Source organism: Suricata suricatta, chromosome 11 (assembly GCF_006229205.1).
Source record: "Suricata suricatta isolate VVHF042 chromosome 11, meerkat_22Aug2017_6uvM2_HiC, whole genome shotgun sequence".
NCBI classification, from domain to species: Eukaryota; Metazoa; Chordata; class Mammalia; order Carnivora; family Herpestidae; genus Suricata; species Suricata suricatta.
The window spans coordinates 100,224,215-100,251,628 of record NC_043710.1 but is presented as its reverse complement, the minus strand read 5'-3'; the positions used below and the strand labels follow the sequence as shown (position 1 = coordinate 100,251,628).

The 27,414-nt window shown below is 37.7% G+C and overlaps 1 protein-coding gene across 1 annotated transcript in view; it reads right to left on the bottom strand.

The window, feature by feature from the left end:
- DDX10 (DEAD-box helicase 10) overlaps window positions 1-27,414 on the bottom strand; it is a 282,694-nt gene that overhangs the window by 97,081 nt on the left and 158,199 nt on the right. Inside the window, exon 16 of the mRNA XM_029914966.1 lies at window positions 16,688-16,744. Within this exon, the coding sequence (XP_029770826.1) occupies window positions 16,688-16,744 (57 nt within the window). The remainder of the gene's footprint in view (window positions 1-16,687; window positions 16,745-27,414) is intronic.

Below are 27,414 nucleotides of genomic sequence, written 5' to 3'. Positions count from 1 at the left end.
TTGCTTCTGTTTTTGTTTTTGATGTTGTTTTTCTGGGATATAGACAGAGAATTTTTTTTATTGTATTTATTTTTTAAATTTTTCTACTTTTTCTTTTTTCTATCCATTTTCACTCAACAAGCAGACAAAAACACACCTAGGCAATTTAGCTTTTACTTGATTTTTAAATTTAAAAAATTTTTATTTTATTATTATTTTTTTCCCTCCAAAATGACAAGATAGAGGAATTCAACCCCAAAACATGGGACAGGAGGAAATGGTGGCTGGGATTTAATCAATACAGATATGACTAAAATGTCCAAATGAGAATTTAAGACAACAATGATAAGGATTCTAGCTGGGATAGAGAAAAGCATAGACGACACTAGAGAATCTGTTACTGCAGAAATAAAAAAGCTAAAATCTAGTCAAGCCAAAATTAAAAATGCTATACCAAGATGCAAACCCAAATGGACACCATAACAGTGAAGATGAACAAAGCAGAGGAATTAACTGGTGATACAGAAGATAAAATTTAAAAAAATAATGAAGCAGAAAAGAAGAGGGAAGCAAAGGGAATTCATCACAAAAGTAGACTTAGGGAACTCAGTGATTTACTACAACAGAATAAAATTCATATCATAGGAGTCCCAGAAGATGGAGAGAGAGAAAAAGGGGCACAAGGTTTACATTAGCAAATTATAGCTGAAAACTTCCCTAATATGGGGAAGGACACAGACATCAAAATCCAAGAAGTAAAATGAGCTCCTATTAAATTCAACAAAAGCCAGCTAATGCCAACGCATATCACAGTCAAATTCACAAAATACACAGAGAAGGAAAGAATCCTGAAAGATGCAAGGGAAACAAGTCCTTAACGTACAAGGAAAGACAGATTGGATTCATAGCAGATCTATCCAGAAACCTGGCAGGCCAGAAGGGCATGGCAGACTATCTTCAACGTGCTGAATGAGCAAAATATGCAGCCCACAATACTCTATCCAGCAAGGCTATCATTTGGGAGTTTACCAGACAAACAAAACCTGAAGGAGTCTGTGACCACTAAGCAAGCCCTGCAAAAAATATTAAAGTGGACTCTCGGGGGGGGGGGGGGGAAGAAAAAAAAAAAGCCCCCCCCCCCCAAAAAAAACCCACACAGACTAGAAAGGAACAGAAAACATCATGAGAAACACCAACTCTACAGGTAACACAATGGCACTAAGCTCTTATCTTTCAATAATCACCCAGAATGTAAATGTACTAAATACTCCAATCAAAAGACAGAATAGCAGAATGGATTAAAAAAAAAAAAGACATCTACATGCTGCTTACAAGAGACTCATTTTCAACCTAAAGACACATACAGACTGAAAGTAAGAGGGTGGAGAAATATCTATCATGCTAATGGTCACTAAAAGAAAGCTGGAGAAGCCATACTTTTATCAGACTAACTAGACTTTAAAACAAAGAGTATAACAAGAGATGAAGAAGGGCATTATATCGTAATTAAGGGGTCTATCAATCAAAAAGGTCTAACAATTTAAAATATTTATGCCACCAACTTGGAGGCATCCAAATATATAAATAAATTAATAACAAGCATAAAGAAACACATTGATAATAATAAAATACCAGTAGGGGATTTTATTTTAACAAACCCACTTAAAGCAATGGACAGACAATCTAAGCAGAAAATCAACAAGGAAAACAATGGCTTTGAATGACAGACTGGACTGGATGAACTTAACACATATATTAAGAACATTTCATATCAAAGTAGGAGAATACACATTCTTCTCCAGTGCACATGGAACATTCTCCAGATGAGATCACATTCTGGGTCACAAATCAGCCCAAAACAACTAGAAAAAGACTGAGATCATACGATGCATGTTTTCAGACCACAACACTATAAAACTTGAGTCTACTACAAGAAAAATTTGGAAAGACCACAAATAATTGGAGGTTAAAGAACATCTACTAAAGAATGAAATTAAAGAAGAAATTTAAAAATACATGGAAGCAAATGAAAATGAAAACACAACAGTCCAAAACTTTTGAGATTCAGCAAAGGCGGTCTCATAAGAAGGAAGTACACTGCAATATGGGTCTACTGCAAAAAGCAAGAAAGGTCTTAAATAGATAACCTAACCTTACACCTAGGTTAATGGAATTAACTAGGTTAATTAACTTAATTGAGATTAATACTTAATTGATACCAGCTTAAATTCCTAGAAACACACAAATTACTGAAAGTTAAACAGGAAGAAATAGAAAATTTGAATATACCCATAACCAGCAAAGAAATTGAGACAGTCATCAAAGATCTCCAAACAAACAAAAGTCCAGGGTCAGATGGCTTCCCAGGGGAATTCTATCAGACATTTAAAGCAGAGTTAATACCTATTTTTCTCAAACTGTTCCAAAAAGGAGAAACAAAAGGATTACTTCCAAACTCATTCTACAAAGCCAGAATTACATTGATTTCAAAACCAGACAAAGACTCCACTAAAAAGAGGAATTACAGGCCAATATCCCTGATGAACATGGAAGCAAATATTCTCGATATGGCAAATCAAATTCAACAGTACATTAAAAGAATTATTCACCACATTCAAGTGGGATTTATTCTTGGGCTTCAGGTTGCTTCAATATTCACAATCAACCAACATGATACACCACATTAATGAACAGAAGGATGAGGACCATATGATCCTCTCAATGGATGCAAAAAAAGAACTGACAACGTACAACATACACTCTGGTCAAAAACCCTCAACAAATTGGGGTAGATGAAACATATTCAACATACTTAAGACACCACATACTTAAGGCCCCCGTCATCCTAATTGGGAAAAACTGAGAGCCTTTCCCCTACAGTCAGGAACAAGACAAGGCTGTCTACTCTCATCATTACTAGTAACATAGTACTGAAGTCTCAGCCTCAGCTATCAGATGATGACAACAAGAAAATAAAAGGCATCCAAAACAACGAGGAAGAAGTCAAATTTTCACTATTTGCAGATGACATGATACTCTATGTAGAAAACTGGAAAGACTCCAAACAACTGCTAGAACTAATACATGAATTCAGCAAAGTTCCAGGATATAAAATCAATGTGCAGAATCTGTTGCATTTCTTTATGCCAATAACGAAGCAGCAGAAAAAGAAATCAAGGCATTGATTTATTTGCAATTGCACCAAAAACATGAAATACCTAGGAACAAAACTAACCAAAGAGGTAAAAGATCTATACTCTGAAAACTAGAGACCACTGATGAGAGAAATCGAAGAGGAAACAAAGAAATGGAAAAATATTCCATGCTCGTGGATAGGAAGAACAAATACCCTTAAAATGCCTTTACTATCCAAAGCAATCTACACATTTAATACAATAGCCATCAAAATACCAACAGTATTTTTCACAGAGCTAGGGAAAAAAATCCCAAGATGTATATGGTATTACAAAAGACCCTGAATAGCCAAAGTAATCCTGAAAAAGAAAAAGCAAAACTGGAGTAATCACAATTCCAGATTTTAAGCTATACTATAAAGCTGTAGTCATCAAGACAGTATGGTACTGGCACAAAAACAGACACTTAGATTAATGGAACACAACAGAAAACCCAGATATGGACCTGTAACTATACGGTCAACTAATCTTTGACAATGCAGGAAAGATTATCCAATGGAAAAGAAGTCTCTTCAATAAACAGTGTGGGGAAAACTGGATGACAACATGCAAAAGAATGAAAATGGACTACTTTCTTATACGATATATACAAAAATAAACATAAAATGGATGAAAGACTTAAATGTGAGACAAGAAACCATCAAAATCTTAGAGGAGAACACAGACAGCAACATCTTGGACCTCAGAAACTTCTTACTAGACACACTGCCAGAGGCAAAGGAAAAAAAGCAAAAATGAACTATCGGGATTTCATCAAGATAAAATACACATCAAAAAATAAGAAAGTAATCAACAAAACTAAAAGACACACAAAATGGGACAAGACAAATGACATATCTGATAAATTCCAAATTCTAGAAAGAAGTTAGCAAACTGAACACCCAAAAAAACAAATAATCCAACTAAGAAATGGGCAGAAGACAAGAATAGACACTTTTCCAAACAAGACAGCAAGATAGCTAACAGACACGTGAAAAATTACTCAACATCGCTCATCATCAGGGCAATAACAAATCAAAACCACGATGAGATACCACCTCTCACCTGTCAGAATTGCTAAAATTAACAACACAAAAAACAACAAGTGTTGGCAAGGACACGGAGAAAGGGGAACGCACTTGCACTGCTGGTGGGAATGTAAACTGGTATAGCCACTGGGGAAAACAGTATAGATGTTCCTCCAAAAATTAAAAATAGAACTACCCTACAACCCAGCAACTGCACTGTTAGGTATTTACTCAAAGGATCCAAAAATACAGATTCAAGGGGTATGTGTACCCCAATATTTATAGCAGAATTATCAACGATAGCCAAGCTATGGAGAGAGCCCAAATGTCCATCAACAGATGAGTGGATAAAGAAGATATGGCATAAATACACAATGAAATATAACTCAGCCATCAAAAACAATGAAATATCTTGGGGCGCCTGGGTGGCTCAGTCAGTTAAGTGTCAGCTTTGGCTCAGGTCATGATCTCATAGTTAGTGGGTTTAAGCCCCACCTTGGGCTCTGTGCTGACAGCTAGCTCATAGCCTGGAACCTGCTTCAGATTCTGTGACTCCCTCTCTCTCTGACCCTCCCCTGCTCCCGCTCTCTCTCTCTCTCTCTGTCTCTCAAAACTACAAGAGACTCAACAATAGAGAAGCAGCACAGTTGATGGAGGGAGGTGGGGGGGGGGATAGGCTAGATGGGTGATGGGCATTAAGGGAGGCACTTGTTAGGATGAGCACTGGGTGTTATATATAAGGGACAAATCACTGAATTATACTCCTGAAACCAATATTGCACTGTATGTTAAATAACTAGAATTTAAATAAGAATTTGAAAAAGAAACAAAAACAAAACAACTTGATATAAATGGAATACTATAGTATTTTACTCCTTTGTGTCTGGCTTCTTTGGCACAGTATCTGTGAAATTTGTCTGTGTTACTGCATGTACTAATAATTCATAATTATATAATATCTCATTATATTTACATACAGAATCTATCTGCTCTACCATCTGGGTTATTTCCCAAACCTGAGGACTGTGAACAGTGCTGCTCTATGAGCACCTTTTAGTAGACATCTTTGCATTTCTCCTGGGTAGATACCTATGAGTGCAATTGTAGGGTTCCAGGTAGGTACACATCCAGCTTTGCAGACATGCCATACGTCTCTCCCAAGGAACTGTGCTATTAAGCAGGAAAAGTAAAACCTAGGGGATTACAGTGATTTTATACCTAAATATACAGTGATCTAGGACAAGAAACAGAGATAAGTTCCAGCTTTCATAATTTAGTATCACTCCCTCCTGAACACTCCAGATAATGCTCAAGGCAACCAGGCTGAGATTTATTAATGTACCATCTGAATGACAGAAAACTGATCAACTCTTCAACAGTATCAGAACACCTCTGCCTATTGGGTCCTGAGACAGAAACCTGAGGTCTTTTTTTAACCTGCAAAATTTGGTATATGACCTTAACCAACCAAGTAATTTACTTACATAGTTTCTGTAGTAAAGATTTTTCAACTGTCAGAGGACTGGAATGCTGCCAGTTATTACATAAGCTGGTAAACCAAGGAGGGAAATCTTGATGAAAACACTTTGAAAAGGATAAAACACCGTGATGGTACTGAAAATCTCTAACAACACCATTTATAAACAACAAATTCTAGAGTTCTCTTCAAATCAAGAAACCACTGGACCCTGTAATATATATCTCAATAATAAAGAGTTATTAAGTGAAGGGAAAAATATCCCTGCATAAAACACTACAGACACCTGGCTACAATTTTACCCAAAGAAAGAAAATACAGCAAACAGTAATTAGTTAATGTTGCTGGTAATAATAACTGCAAGGGTAGTAATAATAAATTAGCTAATTAGAGCCTGACGGTTATAAAGCATTTCATTCATATATATAATTCTTTGGAGGATGGAGGGCGGAAGGTGTCAGTGAGAAAAACAAGTTCTCAAGGCTATTTTCAGTGTATTTGAATATCTCCAGGAACAAATTTCCAGCCACTAGCTTTTCTCTCTTGAATACTGCTTACAGTGCTCTCCAAAACTAGTCTTTATGGCTTCAAGAAGGGTCTTACAGTAAGTTTGGCTACTCTACAGCTCACACACACCACCAAAACGGGTTGAAGTTCATCCCTCAAAAGAGCTTTCCTTATTCACAAGAAAGTATTCTTTTTACCCCCTAACTTGATGTTATTATTTTAATTATTTTTTAATGTTTTAAATTTCTTTTTGAGACAGACAGACACACACACACACACACACACACACACACACACAGCATGAGCAGGGGAGGAGGGTCAGAGAGAGAGTGAGACAGAATCGGAAGCAGGCTCCAGGCTCTGAGCTGTCAGCATAGAGCCCGACGCAGGGCTTAAACCCACAAACCGTGAGATCATGACCTGAGCCGAAGCCAGACGCTCAACCAACTGAGACACCCAGGTGCCCCTTTATTATTTTTCAAATATAACTTACTGTCAAATTGGCTAACATGCAGTGTATACAGTATGCTCTTGATTTTGGGGGTAGATTCCCATGACTCATCGCTTACATACAACACTCGGTGTTTATCCCAACAAGTGCCCTCCCTAATACCCATCACCCATTTCCCCCTCACCAAACTGCCACCATCAACCCTTATTTTTTTCTCTGTATTTAAGAGTCTCTATGGTTTGCCTCTCTCCCTCTCTGTTTGTAACTATTTTTCCCCCTTCCCTCCCGCCATGGTCTTCTGTTAAGTTTCTCAAGTTCACATATGGGTGAAAACCTATGATATTTGTCTTTCTCTGACTGACTTATTTCACTCAGCATAATACCCTCCAGTTCCGTCCAAGTTGTTGCAAATGGCAGGGTTTCAATCTTTCTCACTGTACGAGAAAGTACTTCACATAGAACTAGTGGATGCCATACATATTTGAAAATTAGAAATCAGCTTTATTCCCTCACCCATTTCCCAAAACCAGGAATGGTCTTTAGGAATTAGCACAAAACTTACTCCCATTTTCTTTGCCCTATGTTCCATTTCACTTTTGTTTCAGTTGTTCCCTTGACCCAACTACCTCATTTAAAAGACTGAGAACAACCTTCTTGTTGAGAAATACCAGCATCTTCTTCCTCCCTGTTCTCCCTGACACTGATTGTCTGAGATTCTAAATATTACAAGTATGACTGATTCTGTTTACACACCATTCTGCTTATCTCCATGTCTTCTGATAAAAAAAGATGTTTAACACCAAACTATGTACAAGGTGACATTCCTACATTTGGTGTTTCATGTAATAAACAACAAGAAGGAACTATGAATTTAGAGATACAAATTCACATTTTCATCATCTTAATAGCTTTTAGAATACTTTTAGGGGTACCTGGGCAGGTCAGTCTGTTAAGTGTCCAACTCTTACTTCAGCTCAGGTCATGATCTCATGGTTCATGAGTTTGAGCCCCGCAATGGGCTCTGTGCTAACAATGCAGAGCCTGCTTGGGATTCTCTCTCTCCCCCTCTCTCTGTCCCTCCCGTGCCTGTGCTCTCTCTGTCTCTCAAAATAAATAAACTCAAAAAAGGAGTATTTTAAAACAATTATAATATATATATAAACAATTATAATACATATAATAAGTTACCTGTAACATATCTATATATATTCCAGATCATTTATTCTTGGGATAGCCAATGTTGGGGATATTTATAAGAATTTGAGAAAACCTCTAGTAATAACATGAAGAACCCATACAGATTCTTGTACCACACTCTGAGAATCATTAAAATAAAATTTTATGGCAAGTCTCTAGACCTGTCCTCATCTCCTGGTATAATTGAAAAGATTCTGAATTGTAAAGCAAAATCTTAACAAGGAGGAAAGGACCCATATGCACTTTTCTCCCTAATAATTTGGGATTTTTGTTTACTGTAAGAAATTATGATGGTATAAACTCCCAACAGATATTAATAGTTTTATTAACAGCCAAGCAAAGTTACCATGAACATCATTAGTGAACAGTAATACATATAAAAATAAGGGTCGATGATTCTAAGCATCAGCTTCCACAATGATAATGGCCACACATACATGTACATATACTCGCAAGTTTCTACAAAGTAGGGTATGTGTTAATGACCACACAATTACCAACTGACCACAATGATTCAGACAAAGTAATCTATTCGGTTAGAGAAGATGTTTACAGAAACCACTAACTCAAGTATATTAACTCTAATTTGAGATTAAGCAGAAAGAATAAAGCACAACTGAGTATAAAGGGCATCACAGGGATTGACTTATTCTGTTTCTGTCCAATGTGAACTCAGAGACCTAACGTATTGGAACGGAGCTAAATGACCACCCAAATGAGCACAGTCCATTAGAGCATTTAATAATACAATGACTTACAATATACAGAAAGGGATAATACATATACATACATATGCGCATATATACCCACACATATATATGTGTGACAGGCAGAGAGAGAGAGAGAGAGAGAGCGAGCACATGAGCACACACTTTTTCTGGCACCTTATTCAAATGTGTTTTGAGTCTATTTTTCCCCAAAATTTTATCTGCTTGTAACATTTTATTTTACAAGTTTTATAAAAGAAACAACATTCTTTAAAAAGTATTAAAAAACACCTGAATTCGTCATTAAAATTCTGTCTCAAATTAACCTGCAAATTTAAAACCAACTAGTCTGACTTGTCTGAAAATTTACTTCTTCTTCTCAAGATTCACAGCTGGCACAGGATGAGTTTATGATCACCCTTAATCTTAACACCCACCGCACAATTCTCAGTGGTTGAGTCAGGAGGTGGAGACAGACTTGGATCTGAGCCCTAGCTCTCCAACAGTCGAACCATATTTGAATTAGGTTGTAATTATTCAGGCAACCAATGTTTACAACCACCAAAAACAATATTCACCCAGACACTGCTAATAGAGAAGTTGTAACAGAAACCCTGTTCTAAAACCTTAGAAGTTGTTAATGGATTTGTTTGTAGTGGTGATGAATAAACGAAACGGGGAGGGAGGGAGCAGCTATGTGATGAGCCCCAGGTGTCATGGGTGCATCCAATCTGGCACAAGTTTAAATCAGTATCATGCAACTCTGCTGTACTCTGTAGGTCCAGTCCCTGGGTTTCAAGAAACCTGTGACTGACACAGCATTAACATGTAAATGCTAACTTTAAGAATGAAACACTTGCATTTCCTTGATTCTATAAATATTTATAAGCATTTACTATGTGCCAGATACTAGGAAAACCCTCAGTTCCTGATCTTAAAGAGTTTACAGGTTACCAATGAGAGTCAAAACCACCAAATTAAGGCAGAACGGTGTACAAGAAGGGTAGTAGAGCAGAAAGAAATGCCTACCTCTGCCTGAAGGGGGCAGGACAGTCCTCAAAAAGGAACCAGTAAGTAGGAGGAGGAAGAAGCAATGAAGGAGAGGACATCCCATGGAGAGGGAACACTTGGATAAAAGAAGTAAAGGAGAGCATCGCATGTTTAACTGACGACAGCATGGCCGCATGGCGAAAAGAACGGTTATTTACTGCATAATAGTTCATTCACAAGAAAAGACCATTACTGGGATTATGGTGATTTATAGAAACTAAGAGGAAATTATCACTATTCTGTATCTGCCAATGGTTCTGTTTCTTAGCACCTACTGTAAAGATGAACTAAATGTAAATAAGAGCAATTTCATGAGAAAAATCTGTTTACTTGCAATTTCTGCTTTAGCTTTTAAGATTCTCAGATGTAAATACTCTTTACTGCCTTGGAAATGAGGTGACAATATGGCTCAATGTTTAATGTCAAGGCTCTGAAGTCCTGTGAAGTGGATAGGAGTCTAGGCTCCACCATTATCCTATGTGATCTTGAGAAAGTTGCATAAACTTCCTAAGCCTCAACTTCCTCATTTACAAAATGAAGATAATACCAGTTAACTCACAGGGCTATTTGTGACGATTAAAGCAACAATGCACAGAGAGCATATAATCACAGTGTGTGTAATAGGGCAGGCAGGCGATGAATGACAGCAGCACTAATTACTGTCATGCTTTACAATGTCCATAAAAATTGCACCCCAAACTCATGTTCCTATTACAATTCTTATGTATACTACAGGAAAAAGAAGGGATATTCTTTACAAAAATTGATAAATTTAACATCAATGTTATTGAAACTTTCCATATTGCTTAGTGTTGAGATTGTGACTGAAAGTATAGTATTAATAACTTCCTTTCATTATACTTTTATATGTGACACTTTAAATAAATCTAATAAAATTCTAAACGACATGCAGTGCTCTGTTATTTCCTATATTGTTATGCTGGGGGGAAAGGGACTTCACGGGAGAATGAAAAACACACACATAAGCACCCAGAGACCTGGGCTCCAGCCAGCTTTTGTTGTCATTTAACAGTAAGATCTTGGAAGAATCACCTAGACATACAAACTCTTCACTTCCTCATATGAAAAATAATGAACATAGGGGTCTTCTCTTCAAAGGTTTGTATTCTGGGGTGAGGGTGGGAGGTGGGAATGGATAGTAAGTGTTTATGGGCACAGATTTTCGTCCACGCTAAGAAGATTCCAGAAGTGGGTAATGGTGGCGGTTGCACAGGAGTATGAATTTAATTGATGCCAAACAGTACACTTAAAGATGGTTAAAATAGTGAATCTTGTATATATTTTCACAGCAATAAAAAAATATTTTAAAAGAATTTTTAAGTCTGTGCCTGTATCCCATTAAGCCACTTGAGTGCTTATCATGAAACAAGCACTGTGGTGGGGACACCATGAATGAGACTTAGAGCTGAGCACACAGACATGCACACAGACAAGTACCCAAATAAGGGCCATGAACCATCAGATGCTTTACACAGGAGAATGGAGTGGAAGTTATAAAAGCAGAAGTCCATTTTACCTGAGGTGGTCAGACAAGTCCACATAAAAGGGAGAACCCACAGGTGGAGTCTTAAAAGACACATGTATTCACCATGTGGAAGGGATCATAACCAGCAGTATTCTTTCTCCCATAGTTAACTTTAAATCTTCATGACTGGAGAACAATTCTCTGACAAGGAAACCATCTCTTAACTGATCTGAGATAGTTATAAGTTCAAATTCAGTAATTCCTTCTTCTTCATTATCAAGAAGGGAGGAGGGAGCAGGAGAGAGAGAGAGAAGATAAGAGAGAACGAGAGAGGGAGGAGAGAGAGAGAGAGACAGAGAGAAAAGGGAAAGAAAAGGTAGAAAGGGGTGGGGAAGAGAGGGAAAAGGAAGGGAATGAAAACAGAATCTTTATATTAATATTCCTGCAAACCAAACCAACACTAGAATCACAATAAAGCTAAACTTCCATGAGTGTTCATTGCTCACTTAGGTAGATATTAACAGGGAAAAAGCATGTCATCTTAAAGATTCGGTGTTACTTATTTAAAAAGTAGAAGGACAGCATAATGGGTCTCATTATAGCACTAAAACAAGGCACTATTTGAGCAGTTTGCCCAGAGAAAACAGAAAGACTCATTCAGGGCACCATTAAATAAGTGATTACATCAGGACAGCAAAGGGCACCCTGGAAGGGTTCAGAGCCTTCAAATGTGATAGCAATTTACTTTCACGGAGGACCTTTGCTTTCTCTGGGAACTGGGACTATAAACAAACTTATGTTTCCATTATCTTGTTTTTAATTTTATCAGAAGTTGTTTGGTTTAAAATAAACTGACCCTCTAGAGCCCTTGAAATCCTAACTGTATTAAAAACAAAGAAATAAACCAGTAAAATTTCAATACTTTGAGACACCAGAATAAGGAAAGGGGGGGGGGGGCACGGGGAATGGAAGGGTTATATGAAATACATGGAATGAGGAGAAATGTTCCTCAAAATGAAAATTTTTAATTTGATGTCAGTCAATAAAGCACTGCCAAAAAGGAATAAAAACAAAGGCTTATGACCTAGGAGTGACTATTACCAACATTTATTAGCATGTATTAGTAGCTCTGAAAGGAAAAATAATCCTTTAAGACACTAGAGAATACAAAGGAATTATCCACGAATGTTGAGAAAGGCTGTGGATCCCTATTAGGAACTGCACTGAGCACAATGCATATATTTTCGTTAAGTAATTCGGTTCAGATCAAGATTACAAGGGAGCACCAAAATGTAAACATGATTGAACAGTGACTGTGTCATATACACCTTTCATTCCACATGTGGCGAGAAGCCAGAAAGGGAAACGACATGTTAGGCATCACCCAGCAACAATGGACACAGCCCACTTTCTACTGTCAGTTCAGAGGTCTACCTTAACTCATCGGATTTGCTATTGGTCATTTGCTATGAACAGCTGTTAGCCCACATACACAAATCAGATTTGTCTTAAAGAAAAACAATATAAAATAAAAGGGGCAAAGAGTAACCTACTGAAGCAGCAAGGGGCAGTAATAGCAACAGGATCCAGAGAGCCTGAGTGCACATACTATTTCTGCCACCAAGAAAACCAGTGACAGGGGCAAGTCATTTACTTGTTATCAGCCTTAATTTATTTGAGTCCTATTAAAATATAAGTATGTATGTATTTAAGTAGAACCCTTATTTCAAACAAAAGCTTAGTATATATGATGAAAAACATGTAGTCAAAATGGTAGCCCAGGGTCCTGCCCCACATATATCTCCAGCAGACACCGAGGCTACTCGGTACACTGTTTAAAACACAAACTACTGGAACAGATCAGTGGAGGCCACACTCTTAAATGTCATGAGCCAAGAAAAGTCCAAAAAGATTTCAAAGGATTGACAATGGGTTTTTACTTTATTGAGTAATGATGATTCTTAAAAACCATCATTATTATCTCATAAATAAAAAGACAATCCAAAGCAAAAACAATAGAATGTTCTACCAGAATGAATAAATGCAGCTTTGCTATAGGAAACTATCAGCTGCTAGGAAAAAAAAAGATATTATAGACCAATAGATTAGAAAATCACTCCAGACCATCTCTCAGGTCTACTCATGTTCTAAAGTTATACAACTCCTATTTCTTTACATCCTATATCCTCAAAGAAGTGAGACCATCTGAGGTATCCAAAACATTGTTTTCTAAGACTACTATTTGTTAAGCAAATAAATAAAGGATCCCAGGGTCACTAAAGTTAAAAAAAAAAAAAAAGACAATAAAAAAAAACCTAGAGAAAATTAAGCTAAAGTTTACAACTATAATACTTCAAACTCAAAGGGCAGTTTAGTTATTTTAATAGAACTTCCCCCATGCCTAAAAAGTAATAACTATAAGCACCTATAACATACTCAGGCAACACGTAACTTTCCATTGTTTAAGTGCCTCTGAACTGTTTCCTGCTCTTTATTTCTTCATAGTCGCTGTTCAGTTTTATCAACCTCATACTTCGGTTTAATAAATTCTACTTTCTTGTCAAAAGCAGCATAGCACAGAGATATTTCCGGGGATCTATTCTTCCAGTTTCAGCACTGCTGTTCTTTTCTTTACTTTTCTGCAAAATCACTGCAGACATTCGAGGTTGGTACAAGCACTTGAGACCATCAAAGTTAATAGGCGGGAAGCTGGCAGAAGGAAGGGGTGAGGCTGCATTTCCAGGTTTCTGGAAACTCCCTGAACCTTAAGAGAAATGTGGTCTATTGATCATTGCTACAACTTTTTTTAATCTCTTAGTTTAAAATTTTCTAAGTTATTAGAATACACACATCCTGTCAGTTAAAGTAAAAAGTCCATTTTGCAGTTCAAATATTCTCTGCTAAACAAAGTTTTGATACAACACTTTCATACTCCAAGTCAAGAAGTACTGGGTTCCCAGAAAACCTCAGGAATTTCAAGTTCATGTTTCTTTACTACTCTTGTACCATACATAACATTTTCTAGACAAACCATAGACCTATCTTATAACAAAGAGTAGCATCAGATTGCTGAGAGGTCCATTGCAACTGGGTCTCCCTGCACTCCATCTTTAAAGCAATGGTTCCTGTGAATATTTTCTATGTCAGAAGAGATAACTGAAACCACACATTATCATTAAGCTTTCACTTTTTCAGGAAATAAAGACAAATCCATTAACTTTCACTTGAACACTTTTTTCCAGTTTAAAAAACCATTGTGTCTTCTATGTTTCTCCTCATTTAACATGGTCTATGCCGAATGGAGCACAAAACTAGGTAGAAAGACCCATGGGCATCTCCCTTTCTCACACAGTTGCCTGCACAGACTCTTCACAGAGCTCTGGCTGGGTGCCACTACATGTCCTGGTGCAGCAGGTCTGAGAAGACCATGTCCTCTCACCACTAACTCATCATCTGGGTATCTTGTAGGTTCGGTAATTTTAAGATGCTCTAGCCTGAAGCTGACCACAATGGCCTCAGAAGGCACAGCCACAAGTCACACAATGACTACATGGAAACATACTCAAGAGAGGATAAAATCTACTCTAAAACGAAGTCATCCATCACTTAAAGCACATGCACAAAGACAATGAGGGAACCTGGTAATTCACACCAGGCATTTCTTCTTAGACATACAGAAGGTAGGGCCATCACCCGCTTTGTACAGAGTCTCTCCAAATAAGACCTTCTCATTCTACTTCCAAAGGGCACCTGAAAAGCCATGAGGATCTCCATCCTGCTGCTTTCATCTCAAAAGAAGCGGGGCACAAAAAGGTTTACCCAAGCTAACTCCCAGGCTCTAATGGTCAGCCTGTATCTGCCACGGCTGCCAGTCCTTGCTGTTTCCTGGAACGCTGGAGTCCTGGCTACAAACGGCCACTCATCCCTCTGCTAGTGTTGATCCTACAGGAGGCCTGCCGCCTCGGAGTGTGCAGTCGGGGTTGTGAAAGGCAGGCAGCTCTACTGCCCTGAGCAGCAGTAAAGCACAGCCTGTGTCTACTGAGTGCTCGGCAGCAAAGCCGCAATGGCTGCAGAGCCTCTTCTGTTTGTTTCCAGTGCGAGCCTCAGCGGTTGGACGGAAATGAGGGGTCTTCATTCCTTGTCAGATGTCAGGAAACAAAGAGATAATGAACATTTACAGGGGGGACAGTGGAAGGGTGGGCTTAGCTGGAGGAGTTCACGTTAGAGAACCGCCCAATAGAAAAACCAAACTGAAAGCGTTACCAGCTTTATGCTTACTTCCCAGCTGGCACGCTAACAAAACCAAATGCATACACCAACTCACAGAAATATAAAAGAAGAGGCACAAGAGGCAAGCTCATGGGTGAGAACTTCTTATGACTTAAACCTCTACCACAGGTAAAGCACACATTGTCAACAACAATAAAAAAAAACTTTAGTAAAATGCACAAATATGTGTGCATCCACACAAAGGAAAGGCAGTAACCCAGCTTTCATTGGGCTCCAGATTACATCTTTCATTTCAAAATTTTATATGCAGAAATGGGAGCTTCTTAGTAAAATAAAGTTTAGTTTTATGATGAAAATGCAATATTCATAAATATCAAATGTTTTTGCTCGATTTAAAGTTTTCTTCTTAAATTAAAATTTTTCCCACAACAGGCCCTAAGATGTAGTATCTATGCTGTGACAGTTCACGTCTGCATTTTAAAAGCATATGCAGAATCCACCACCTGATTTCGCAGTCAGGCCACACACACGGTGGCTCTCGTTCTCGGGCATGTCTGAAGACAGAGTGATATTTAATACTGAATATAAACAGTCTTTTCATCTTACGCTGCAGAGTAATTGCTTCCCACTTCAGAACTATAAAATGAGTTATCATCTCTGACTTACTCTCTAAGTGCTATGGCCAGCATGGAAAAAATGACAAAGAATATTATGGGCTTACTCAAGGGAGTCAGATCTTTGCTAACTGCCAAGAAGAAATCACGACTAGTCAGGCATAGCGCAGTGAGATATGGCATGAGAAATGACATAACGTTACTAAGTCCTGGTTCTAGAAATCGTTTGTACTCAATGCGCTCAGAATGCAGAATCCGAACCATTCTCAGTGTCCAACACACCAGTTAGCTGCACATGGACGGTGTTCACAACTGTAAGTGAGGCTGTGCTGTTTGTTTCCAGGACATACTAAAGGTGCACGATACAGAATGCTCTCCCCTAGCTTTGAGGAGCTGAACAGAAGGAACCAGTGCTTTCAGAGGTATGTATTCTGAAGCTGGTCCACACAGCTGTCTGCCTGGTTGAAAGAGGACAGAGCTTAAAATCCTGCCAAGCTTGGCCCACAGCCAACCATCTCCCATATTTAATTTGCACAAAATAGAACAGGAAAAGGTGGTGGGAGAAGTAGGGCAAAGGCCAGTAAACAAATTATCTTACGCATTTTTCATCCTGCATCACAGAGGAAAGAAATAACTAGGAGAAAGTAAACGACAGGCACGCGCGAACCTATAACCAATTTGCATGTCATGATAGATAAATAAATACAAAAATGCACATAGACAAGCAGAGTATTTAAGTCCCATTCAATGTTACCAACATGTTTCTCATAAAAAATATCAAGCCTTACCTTTGCTTGTCTCTTACTGGCTTCTCTTCTGGCTTCCCTTTCCTTCAATCTTTTCTCCTACAAGAAAAGGGAGGATTAGCAGCATATAAATTTTGGTTTACTACATGTAAATCAGACTACACATTCTTGACTTTATTTTTAAAGCCAAATGATGCCTGACATTCATTTTTCAATAAATACTTACTGAGTGCCCTCGATGGGACTGGCATAAGTAATCATAATCATTAAGTATGTGTCAAACAGATGTGGAATCAGATCACAGTTCTACCACCTACTCGCTGTGCAATTTGGGGCAACTTATTTGTATTTTGTAACTCTCATTTTCTCATTGAAACATGAAGATAAAAGGAACACACATTTCATAAAACTGGTGTAAGAATGACATGAAATACTATACATAAATGCTTAGCACAATGTCAACATATAACTGGTACACAATCAATGTCAGCTATTAGAATAAATGGGGAAAAAATGCATTAATGGTATTTCCCTTTTCCTCTATCTAAAGCAAAATCTATAAGGATATGAACCCTACTTTTAGAAAAGTGGCAACATCTTCTCAAGCAGATAACAATGGAAATTCATTCTTATAAAGCATGTTATTTTATTATATTGTTTTATAATTGCTCCATTAGTTTTCCAATGATCAGAAGTAGGCAGAAAATGAAACACTGACATTTTTTAAAGTAAGGAAAAAATTAGTATGTACAATATTAAAATTCAAAACAAAACAACCCAGCTTAGGTTGAAAAGAATTTTCTTTTAAATAAAAAAATTTTTTTCTCTTCAAAAACAAAGTGTTTAAAATAATAAAAAGGCTAGTCTCAATCCAAAGTTCATAGCTAACAATTTATACTTTGAAAAAATTTCAATGAACTGCTAGATCAATGTAAAAATTGAGTAAACAAGTAATCTCCTTTTTATGGAGTAATATGTAACTGCAACCATGATTCACTATTATAACATCGATTAATGTGAGAATGAATACGTTTTCTAAACCTGGGCACTCCACCATTCCCATTATGTTTCACATCTCTGGCTCTCTCCAGCTCCAAAAGCCAATTGTAACACACACTCTGAAGACAGACTGGATGCTGTCCCATTGCTCCCAGCTTTGAGAAGGACAGCCAATTGCCACCATCCACCTGATCTAGGCTTATAGTCTCCTTTATGACAAAAATGAGAATGCTAATGTTGAAAATCTCAGAGGGGATTAAATAATAATTAATGCAAAGAGGAAGGGAGTCTGTAGAGCTCAGAGTTCAGTTTCTAGAGCTCGGAATTTCACAGTAGCAAAGCTAAATTCTAAGAGAAACTAACAAAAACTGGCATTCAAATGGCAAGTGTGAATGTGTCACACCCCTAAACAATGCATAATGTTAAATTATTCCTTTCTGTTATTATTTTTTCTCTAACCCAGTTTTGGAGAAAATGGGTATTACTCTGATTTCCAAATAATACAGACAACTAACAGAGCAAGTAAAAATTACAACAATATGCAATTATACAGAGGAACATTCTAAAGACTGCTTGGACATTCCAGGACCAAGGTCAGGGGAAAAGGAAGAAAGATAAAGAAACAAAAACTCAAAACCAGACTTGTTCACTGTGCAAAGCTCTCTAAGTGACATAGACTGACCTCAAACCTGCTGGGTCATTGTGTGCCAACTCTAGGGCTTTTTTCCAGTACCTTTTAATAAAAATTAAAGTGTCAAGGTTTTGAGACTTTTAACAGATGACACTTTGATAAGAGAAGAAAATAATAATTGGTATTATTTTAACAAGCAGACAATTAATGCAAGTGTTATCTCCCCATTCTATCCCTGAACAGGTTCTCTGACAGGCTTAGGAGAGTTGTTCGGCCACTACAATAAAATAATCCAATGCTTCCACAGTCTGTGAGAGGGAGGGAAAAAAAGTTAACGGATGGCAGCAGTTTCTCCACATATGCATCCAAATTTTTCGTAACAGTTGCCATCATTTGCTGATTTTCTATGAGCATTAGCAGGCTACAAAGTAGATCAAAGTAGCAAAATAATACTAAAGAAAAGAATTTAAAACAGTTTAGTTTGAGAGCTGGCTCTAGTTTTGGATGTACATATCTGTGATATCATCCCTCTTCTCTCTTATCCTTCAGTATTCTATGTCTTACAAAAAAGTTTTTGTGTTTTGGAAGGTAGAATTAAGCAGAACAGTATTTTATGTTGCTCTAAAAGGTCACAGTGACTTTGAAGTGCTGTGCTGCTTAGGCTTATTTTAAAACTAAAGCTACACAAAATACAGATGTGTAAAACATCAAGTAACTAGAGAGTGATGAAACTGAACCTCTGTAAAAATATCTGTCCACTAACACATCATTATTACTATTGTATTTCTTATGAACAGTAATAGCTCTGAATTAAACAATATACTAGGCATTTAACATATATTTTTTAAACTATTTAACAAAACTTTGCAAGTATTATTCTTCCCATTTTATAGATGAAAAAACTGAACCAAAGTGATTAAGTAACATCTGGGATCACACAGCCAGCCAGCGATGGAGCTGAGACTAAAACCGGGTCTAAGGAGCCAACACCCTCACTGCCTCAACCCCAGCACACCCCGCCCCACTCTCCCCTGCATTAGAAAGCGTGCTTGCTTTGTGGATGCAGTCTTTCTGTCCTATCAACATGTTTGACAAATACTCCTTTCCTTTTGTTAATAATGGTCTGCTACCATATGGGTCTTTTCATCCTGGTATCATTTTGTGGACATTATCTAATTAATTTTTGCCAGTCTTCTGTGCAGAAGGGGGGAAAAAAGATAATTAACCACATTTAACAGTCACACGAATTTTTGTTGTAATTATTCAGTAACTGGCCTTCTCTCGACGCATTAGAGGATCTGAAAATGGCACTTCAAAGTTCCAAACAATAACCTCACTATGTTCACATCGGGAAAATGCTTTCTGTTCAAGTAAACATAACCTCTACTCTGGGCCCTTTCATCTAGTCATTTTAATCCTAGCAGAAAAAAATATATTGATAATTTTCCACTGCTCTGGAACTCCAGTATTACTTTATTATAGTCAAGGAAGGACATTATAAATTTCAAATTTTAACTGCCTATCAGAATTCACATGTGTACACAAATGGGCTAATTTTTACTTGTAAGATTTCTACCACAAGTCCCAGATGCATGAAGGATATCCAAAACCTTAAAATAGGAAGTGAACATGAGCAGGACGTGGAGCTTAAGTATAAATAAAAAGAACTTTCAATATTCAGTGAAACATAAGGAAAATTAGAAAACGTTTCTTTCTTATCTTAAAAAGCTGTTAGCACTCTATCTGAAAAGAGGTAGGAGTAAACATCAGTCTTCAAACAGAGGAGAAAAATAGAAAGTAAAATTTATGGTAATCCAACATTTGGGAAATGGATATAAGAAGAAAGTGCATTTTTCCCTCTACTAAGGCAGGAAATAATTGTTTTAAAAATATATACATATGAATTATAGTTGTTAAAAATGACAAGATAGAAAGATAAAGGTTGGAGTAGAATGACTTGCACGGGCAAATATAATTAAATCTTATTAGCTTGAGCGACTGACATTCTCCCCCTCCCTTAATTTTATGTGGTTCAAATGTTTTAAATCCTTTATTTTTCCTATTTCATTTCTGAGGACAGATGGGTAGCAAAAGCTATTTTATGCCATACAAAAAGAAGGCAATGTTTTATCTTTAGTCCTACCATGCTACAAATGATTAAATGTAAGAAGAGCATGAAATTCAATAATAGAAACCAAATACACAAGGAACAGGAAAACAGAAAAATCACATTTCAAGGTACAAAATACTCCCTTTATAGATGTTATTATACTTCTTTTGGCTTCTCACAAACTATAGGTCTTTACTTTCCAGAAGAGCAAATACCATGAAGTATGAATTTCATCAACAGTCAGGACAACGTATTTAAATCATTTCATTCTGTGGCAAACTTGGAAATTTGTAGATTTAGAAATACAACTCAGGAGCTGGGGGGAAGCATAAGCTATTTGAATGAATATCAGGCAACTGTGTCGATTTGGTAAGGAATTGATTTCCCAGCTGTCACAGAGAGCAGCAGGAGACATCTATCCTTATTTCAGTATTACATGAACCTCTTTTTCTGGGAAGAAAATTGGCTCAACGAAAGTGAGTAAAAGAATGATTACAAAAATGTTTGGCCCTGAAGACATTCCCTGCCCTCCAACAACAAAATCCCATTTAATCTAACTCCTTCTCAGGGACTCCGAACAAATCAAGGTTCTCGGATCTGTTCCCTTTTCCACATATAAATCTGTACCAACTCCAACAAGGATATGAAAACAGGGAGAAAATTAAGCAGATCTGGAAACATCTGCAGAGCTACTGTGTCCCAAGCCCCGTGGTGGGCTTCTAAGGGTTTGCAAAACAATCTAGTTCTCCCTGGTCTTTGTAGTCTACGACCCGGCCTTGTAGGGCCCCTTGATTACATTACCACCAGGGTCTGCCCATGTTCCTTAACTACAATCTCCCGCCATTAGCCATCAATCTAACAACCACCACTCCATCTCTCAAACATAATATACAGTTTTTAAAAAAATCCCATGATCCCACTTTATTTTAACAATAAAAAGTAGAGATGATAAACAGTTCAAAGACTTGCCACACAGTTGATAAGATTCATGCAATTTTGAGTATTTCAGTATCTTATTTTGGATGCTGAATAGGAAGGAGGGTCCATGTATCAAGCTGCTGAACTGAGTATCACAAAATGGTATAAGCTCTTTGGAATAAAAACAGAAACCTCTCAGGCAGACATCTCCAAATCATAAAAGTCCCGTTGCCTCTGTTTTTATAGTACACTTGGCTGTGATGGTAGTAGGAAGGACTGAATCCAGAGAGGGGGTAGGCAAGTACAAGAAGAGAATCGCCTTTCCTCCCCTGTAAATAAGCTTCATTCAGGAAGTCCAGTTTGGAATTAAGCACCAGATGTTTAGCCCCTTATGCTCATGATGACATTGCTGACAATATCTTAAGGTCATCAAAGCCAGACCAGTCTCTGACAATGCCTTAGGCTCTTGACTCACAGCTACTTAAAAATGGACTCTGGTGCTACTAACTATATAGCTATTCAATAAACACTCAGGCAAAAGCATTAATAGTATTGGATCCTAAACTAAGCTACTAACCACAACACTTACTTTATTCCTTAACGTATGTGACACCAATGGCCTTGCTCTGGAAACATGAACGATTTCCATTATTTGTCATTCCTTCCTCAAAATCCTCCACCACTGTTCTCACCCTTTCATTCACCGTTCAGAGTTAGCTGTTGTAAGAGAATGCCTGATGGTTTAAGGGAAGTAAGAACAGACAGAATAGTTAAAAACAAAGTCTGGAGAATAACAAAGACCTTGGGGAAGAGCCTGCCATTTGTGACTTATGGGGCCTTGGACAAATTCTTGATCCTTCTAAGTCTTTGTTTTATCATCTGTAATTTGAAGCTAGCTCACTTATTTCAGAAGTTAACTGCTAGCCCTAATTCAATAACACACGAAAAGCACTGTAGATGCCCAATTACTGCTCCCTGCCTTCCTAACATACACATTTATGTTTTAGATACCTGGACTCCATGGCAACTCAATTCTGTGTCAGTACGGTCAAAAATGAAATAGGCTTTCTAAAAGGTCCCTTTAACTCTTTTCTAACCTTCTACTGTTTACACTAGTAGCACCATCTCTGAAAGCAGTCCAAGCCCCATCCTGACACGGCTGTGTTATCTAAACATACAATCCGAAACAGATAAAGCACTCAGAGCAAATTTCCAGGGAATGAAAGAGAACTTCATGATGTACTGCTTCTCTCCACCCAGCTGTTCTAGCAGATATTATCACCCTAAATACATGTTATCTTTCAGAGCTAAGAATGATGACAAACACCACAAAGCAGATTTTCACTCCATTCAAGTAAAGACACCTTTCACTGATGTGATCCACAACCCACCTTTGAGGGTTCAGATTAAATTACAAGAAAACACGTTGTTTCCGTGCAAATGTACTGGTTTTGCCTTTGTAATATATGAGTTTAGTAATGGCCTAATATGCAAAAATTATAGTTCCTGCTATAATCCTACTTCTGATGAGTAGTTTCAAAAGGTTCAGCACAGAAAAGAGTAACAGGCCTCGTCAGATACAGCCTCCTAGGAGCTGCCAGGAAAAGGTGAGGACTGGAATGTCTCAGAAAGAAAAACTGAAGACTCAGCAAAGATTAAGCCTGCCGGCCGACTCAATGACCCAGAGCAGCTACACAAGCGCCCGGAAGTCTGCAGAGCGGGAAGCCCGGAGTTCCCGCAGCAGGAAGCTCATTTACTTCCAGAGACGCCACACCAACTCTTTTGTTTGTCCTATGAACTCGTTAAAATTCTTATTGCTCAGTTTCTAAATCTTCAGGATAAAGAAGATATTTATGTGAGTCACAGTAGAAATTACAGAGCTTTCAGAATTTGCTAGATGAAAATCTGTGTCAAGAATCAGTCTATCCCCATGAGGGGACACAAAGAACAGCGGAGTCCTACACCTCAGACCCTGGGGGCACCTTCAAAACTGGGGGCTAAGCTGTTACCTGTCAACAGCAGGAGCAAACAACTGCTTTGCATTACAATCTTTAAGGCAAAACTTATGGATATATTAAATGTTACCCTTTTAAACCAGAAAATAATCATGAAACATTCTGAGCATTCTGAAAGAACTCCCCTAACTTATGAAACCCCTAAAATTGACACGTATTTTTTAAAATAACAGATTTTGGGGGGCACCTGGGTGGCCCAATCAGTTAAGTGTCCAACTCCTGATTTCAGCTCAGGTCTCAATCCCAGGGTCATGGCATCAAGCCCCGTGTCAAGTTTCGCACTGAGTGTGGAATCTGCCTAAGATTCTCTCTCCCTCTCCCCTTCTGCCCCTTCCCTACTCACACTCTCTGGCTCTAAGAAAATAAAAAATAAAATAATAAATAAAATACAGATTTTGTAGAGTTTTCTTTTTAACATGCAAGATTCTTTTAGGCACATCCTCTACTCAACTTTTGGTCAAGTCTCTTCATCTTTTTCTCTCTTAATGAACTAAAGGTTATCGCTAGACCCAAAGCTAGTACTTCAAGTGTTCTTTAGAGACATACAATTCTTCTAAGTATTCTTCCAAAGAAGTAACAAAATTATGAGTGACAACTTCAAGGGAAATTTAATTACATTTGCTCAAGGTAAAACTTTATGCTAGAAGAACTAAGAAGTGTCAGTACAGTAAGTAATATACTCAATTAGGGAAAAAAATATAATTTCAAAACCAATAATGTGTTCAGATAAAGCAATTAAGATAAAATAATCTGTGCAGGATTAATAATATGTTTCATTTCTAAAATGATATTTTAGTAACCACTGGAAAATAAGCAAGTAAGGAAGCCTTATTATCAAGGCAGAAACCCTTTTTGTCGGCAGGGAAAGATGACCAATTAAAATTCCATTTTCCAAACAGAAAGGGGCACTTTTACTACCATGTTCTCCCTACACACACGGAGCCAGAGGGGCCGCTGACCACCTCACAGGAACTCCCACTCCCCTCTTTCACAAGACACTGCCATCCACACTGGCGACTGGGCATCTTGACCTGCCCAGGCAATGCCACACTCAGGGCTCACAGGCAAGGATCGCTCCTTCTACCACGCTTTCCACCAAACAGCCCAAACGTTCAGACCTGCCGTGTCTTTGAGGCAGAAGTGCAGTCCATGGCAGCCTGGTGCAGGGCGGGCTGGCCAGAGCACCTGCACGGTGGTCTACCTGCTCTCATAATAAACTTATTAAATTTAAAGTGCTCAAACATGAAATCTTCTCTAATTTAATACATTAATACTTACATATGTGTAAGTAATAATTCTACTGAGGCAGACAAGGCAGACACCGAGAAAATAACCATACCTGACTCAGGTAGTGTTTACACTCCAGTTGAACAGGGAGAAGAGTATTTTAGTGATTTCCTTGTCCTTTTTCAAGGCTACACAACATTTTCCACTTCTGATATAGGAAGTGTGCCACAGATTACCCGTGGGCAGAATACGGCCATTCTGTGCACAAGAGGAAGCTATGGCTTCCTGTTGAAGAGCCCTATGTCTATTTCACTTAGAGGCGCTGCCTTCGGAACCAGTAGCAGGTGAAGTTCTTGTGATTTCTCTCACAGCTGTGTCAGCCCGGACTGCTGTTCAACCTTGCTGTCAGATAACCACAGCGATAGTTTAAAAATCATAAGCTGCTTTTAACAATGGTGCAGAGAAAATGAATTATTTAAAAGCATGGAAGTAAGTGAAAATGAAATGTGCAGGACAATCTACATATAGCACACTTACCTTTCTTGTAACAAAGGGAGAAAATAAAAATCTGTATTTCTATTTACTTGTATTTGCATAAAGAAATGGCCAAGATACATTAATAATTAATAAAAATTGCTACCTATAGGGGTAGGTGTAAGTGAGAATGACAGGCATCAGCAAAAGCAAGATTTCTCAACATTAGTTTTTGTATGATCTTTATTTTAGAATAACGTGAATACATTATTCATTTTGAAAATGTTAACGTAAAAAAAGGGCATAAAAAGCTTTTGTGCAGTGACAGAATATCCATAGTTAACTATGGTTTAATTATAATCTTCCCAAGGACAGAAGAACTCGTGTATTTTAAGCATTCTATCCTCACAAAGCCTAGCACACAAACACTGTGTAATAAAAGCACAATTAGTCAATTTGAAATTAAGTTTCTAAAGTTTCTAAGTTTCTAAATACTTCACAACCTGGATACAGTAACTTCTACACATGGGCAGGAGGGGGGCAGGGGGGAGGAAAAGAGGGCGAGATGAGAATGGGCAAGAGTGGGAAAACTTTCCTTTATGTAAATGCCTCCTGCTGCCTTTATTGCTGGCTAGATTTAAAACTAAAGGATAGGGGCGCCTAGGTGCCTCCTTAGGTTAAGCGTCGGACTTCGGCTCAGATCATGATCTCACGGTTCATGGGTTGGAGCCCCACATTGGGCTCTGTGCTAACAGCTCAGAGCCTGGATCCTGCTTTGGATTTTGTGTCTCCCCCTCTCTTTGCCCTTCCCCCACTCACATTGTGTGTGTGTGTGTGTGTGTGTGTGTGTGTGTGTGTGTGTGTGTCTTTCAAAAATAAACTTTAAAAAAATTTTTAATAAAAAAATTAAAATAAGGATAAAATGTCCTTTAGTTCATCTCCCCAAGAAAAGTACTCTACGTGAGCTGCCAGCTGAAACATGACACACTGCCTATATTCTTAATATTATTAAAATTTTGAATAACAAATAATTAGTGCTAAATTTCAATTTAAAGTATTGTAATAAACAGCAATGTGTGAAATGTTTCTTTTGCGTGATAACATTCTCAATTGCAAACAGTATATCTGAGGTTCATCTGTTCTCCACATTTCTGGAATGATTTTTTTCACCATGCATTTCCATCCCTGAAGCTATCTTCAGTGTCTGCTGCTTCTTATTTATCAAATGCTCCCACAGAGTGGTGTCAAAAGTTTAAGGAATGAGAACCGCTGTTCTATAAAAGTTTACTGAACCACTGAATTGTTACAAGGTCAAACAGGAATTAAAAAAAACCACAAAAACCCTTCTCAGGATGTAGTTAATAATGTCCACATCCAAAGGCTTACAAGTTTCTTAACCCAGAATTCCATATTACAGCAGAGAGCCTTAGCCATGATACTGTGTCCCCTGAAATCATTCACTGTCTCAAGTGCATGCTAGAGAAACATCCTTAAAAATGTAAATCTGTCTTATTTCATTAACTCGTTTATTTGGCGAAATACCCACTTTTATAGGAATTAAGTAGTATGGAAAGACAGTAATATCGCTGAACGACTGGAATGGAGAAATCCATTTCAAAACTAAAAGAAAACTGCCAAGTTTAAGGCTAACCGTGCAAGTGCCATAGCACTCTGTCTTTACAAGGTTTCTTTTTCTTTTTCTTTCTTTCTTTTTCTTCCTTCCTTCTTTCTTTCCTTCCTTCCCTCCCTCCCTTTCCTTTCTCTTCCTTCCTTCCTCTCTCTTCTTTTCTTTTTTTTTAAATACACTAGGTAAATCTTCCATGCATTATCAACTAACTGCCATGGGAAGAAACTCAACTATAAAGCTAAAGGTGGAAACATTAACATCATATAAACAGTGAACGGCGAGCAGCCTGTGGTACCTCCTTATCAGGTACTGATACACACAACCACCTGGGTGAATCTACACAGAATTATGCTCAGTGTAAAATGCAAATCTCAAAAGGGTATCTATATATTACAAGGCTTTAGTTATCTAACATTCCTGAAATGGCAAAAGTTATAGAAATGGAGCACATGGGATGAGAGAGTAACAGAGTATATTACTTCTTACAACTACATGTGAAACTACAATAATCTCAAATATCAAAATTTTGATTAAAAAGAAATGACTAACATTATTTGGGTTATCTCAACCAAAAACAGATATGGGCAATGTTCTCAGAAATGTCACTCCACAAAGATTCCACCAGCAAGAGCAAGAAAAAGAGACTAGATAAAATGACAAAATACCCACAGAAAAAGGAGCATTAGAGAAAGCAAAGAAGAAAGTAATGTGATGTAAAGTTAATGATGAACACCTAATGAATATCTAGATATATTTAGGGACACAGTA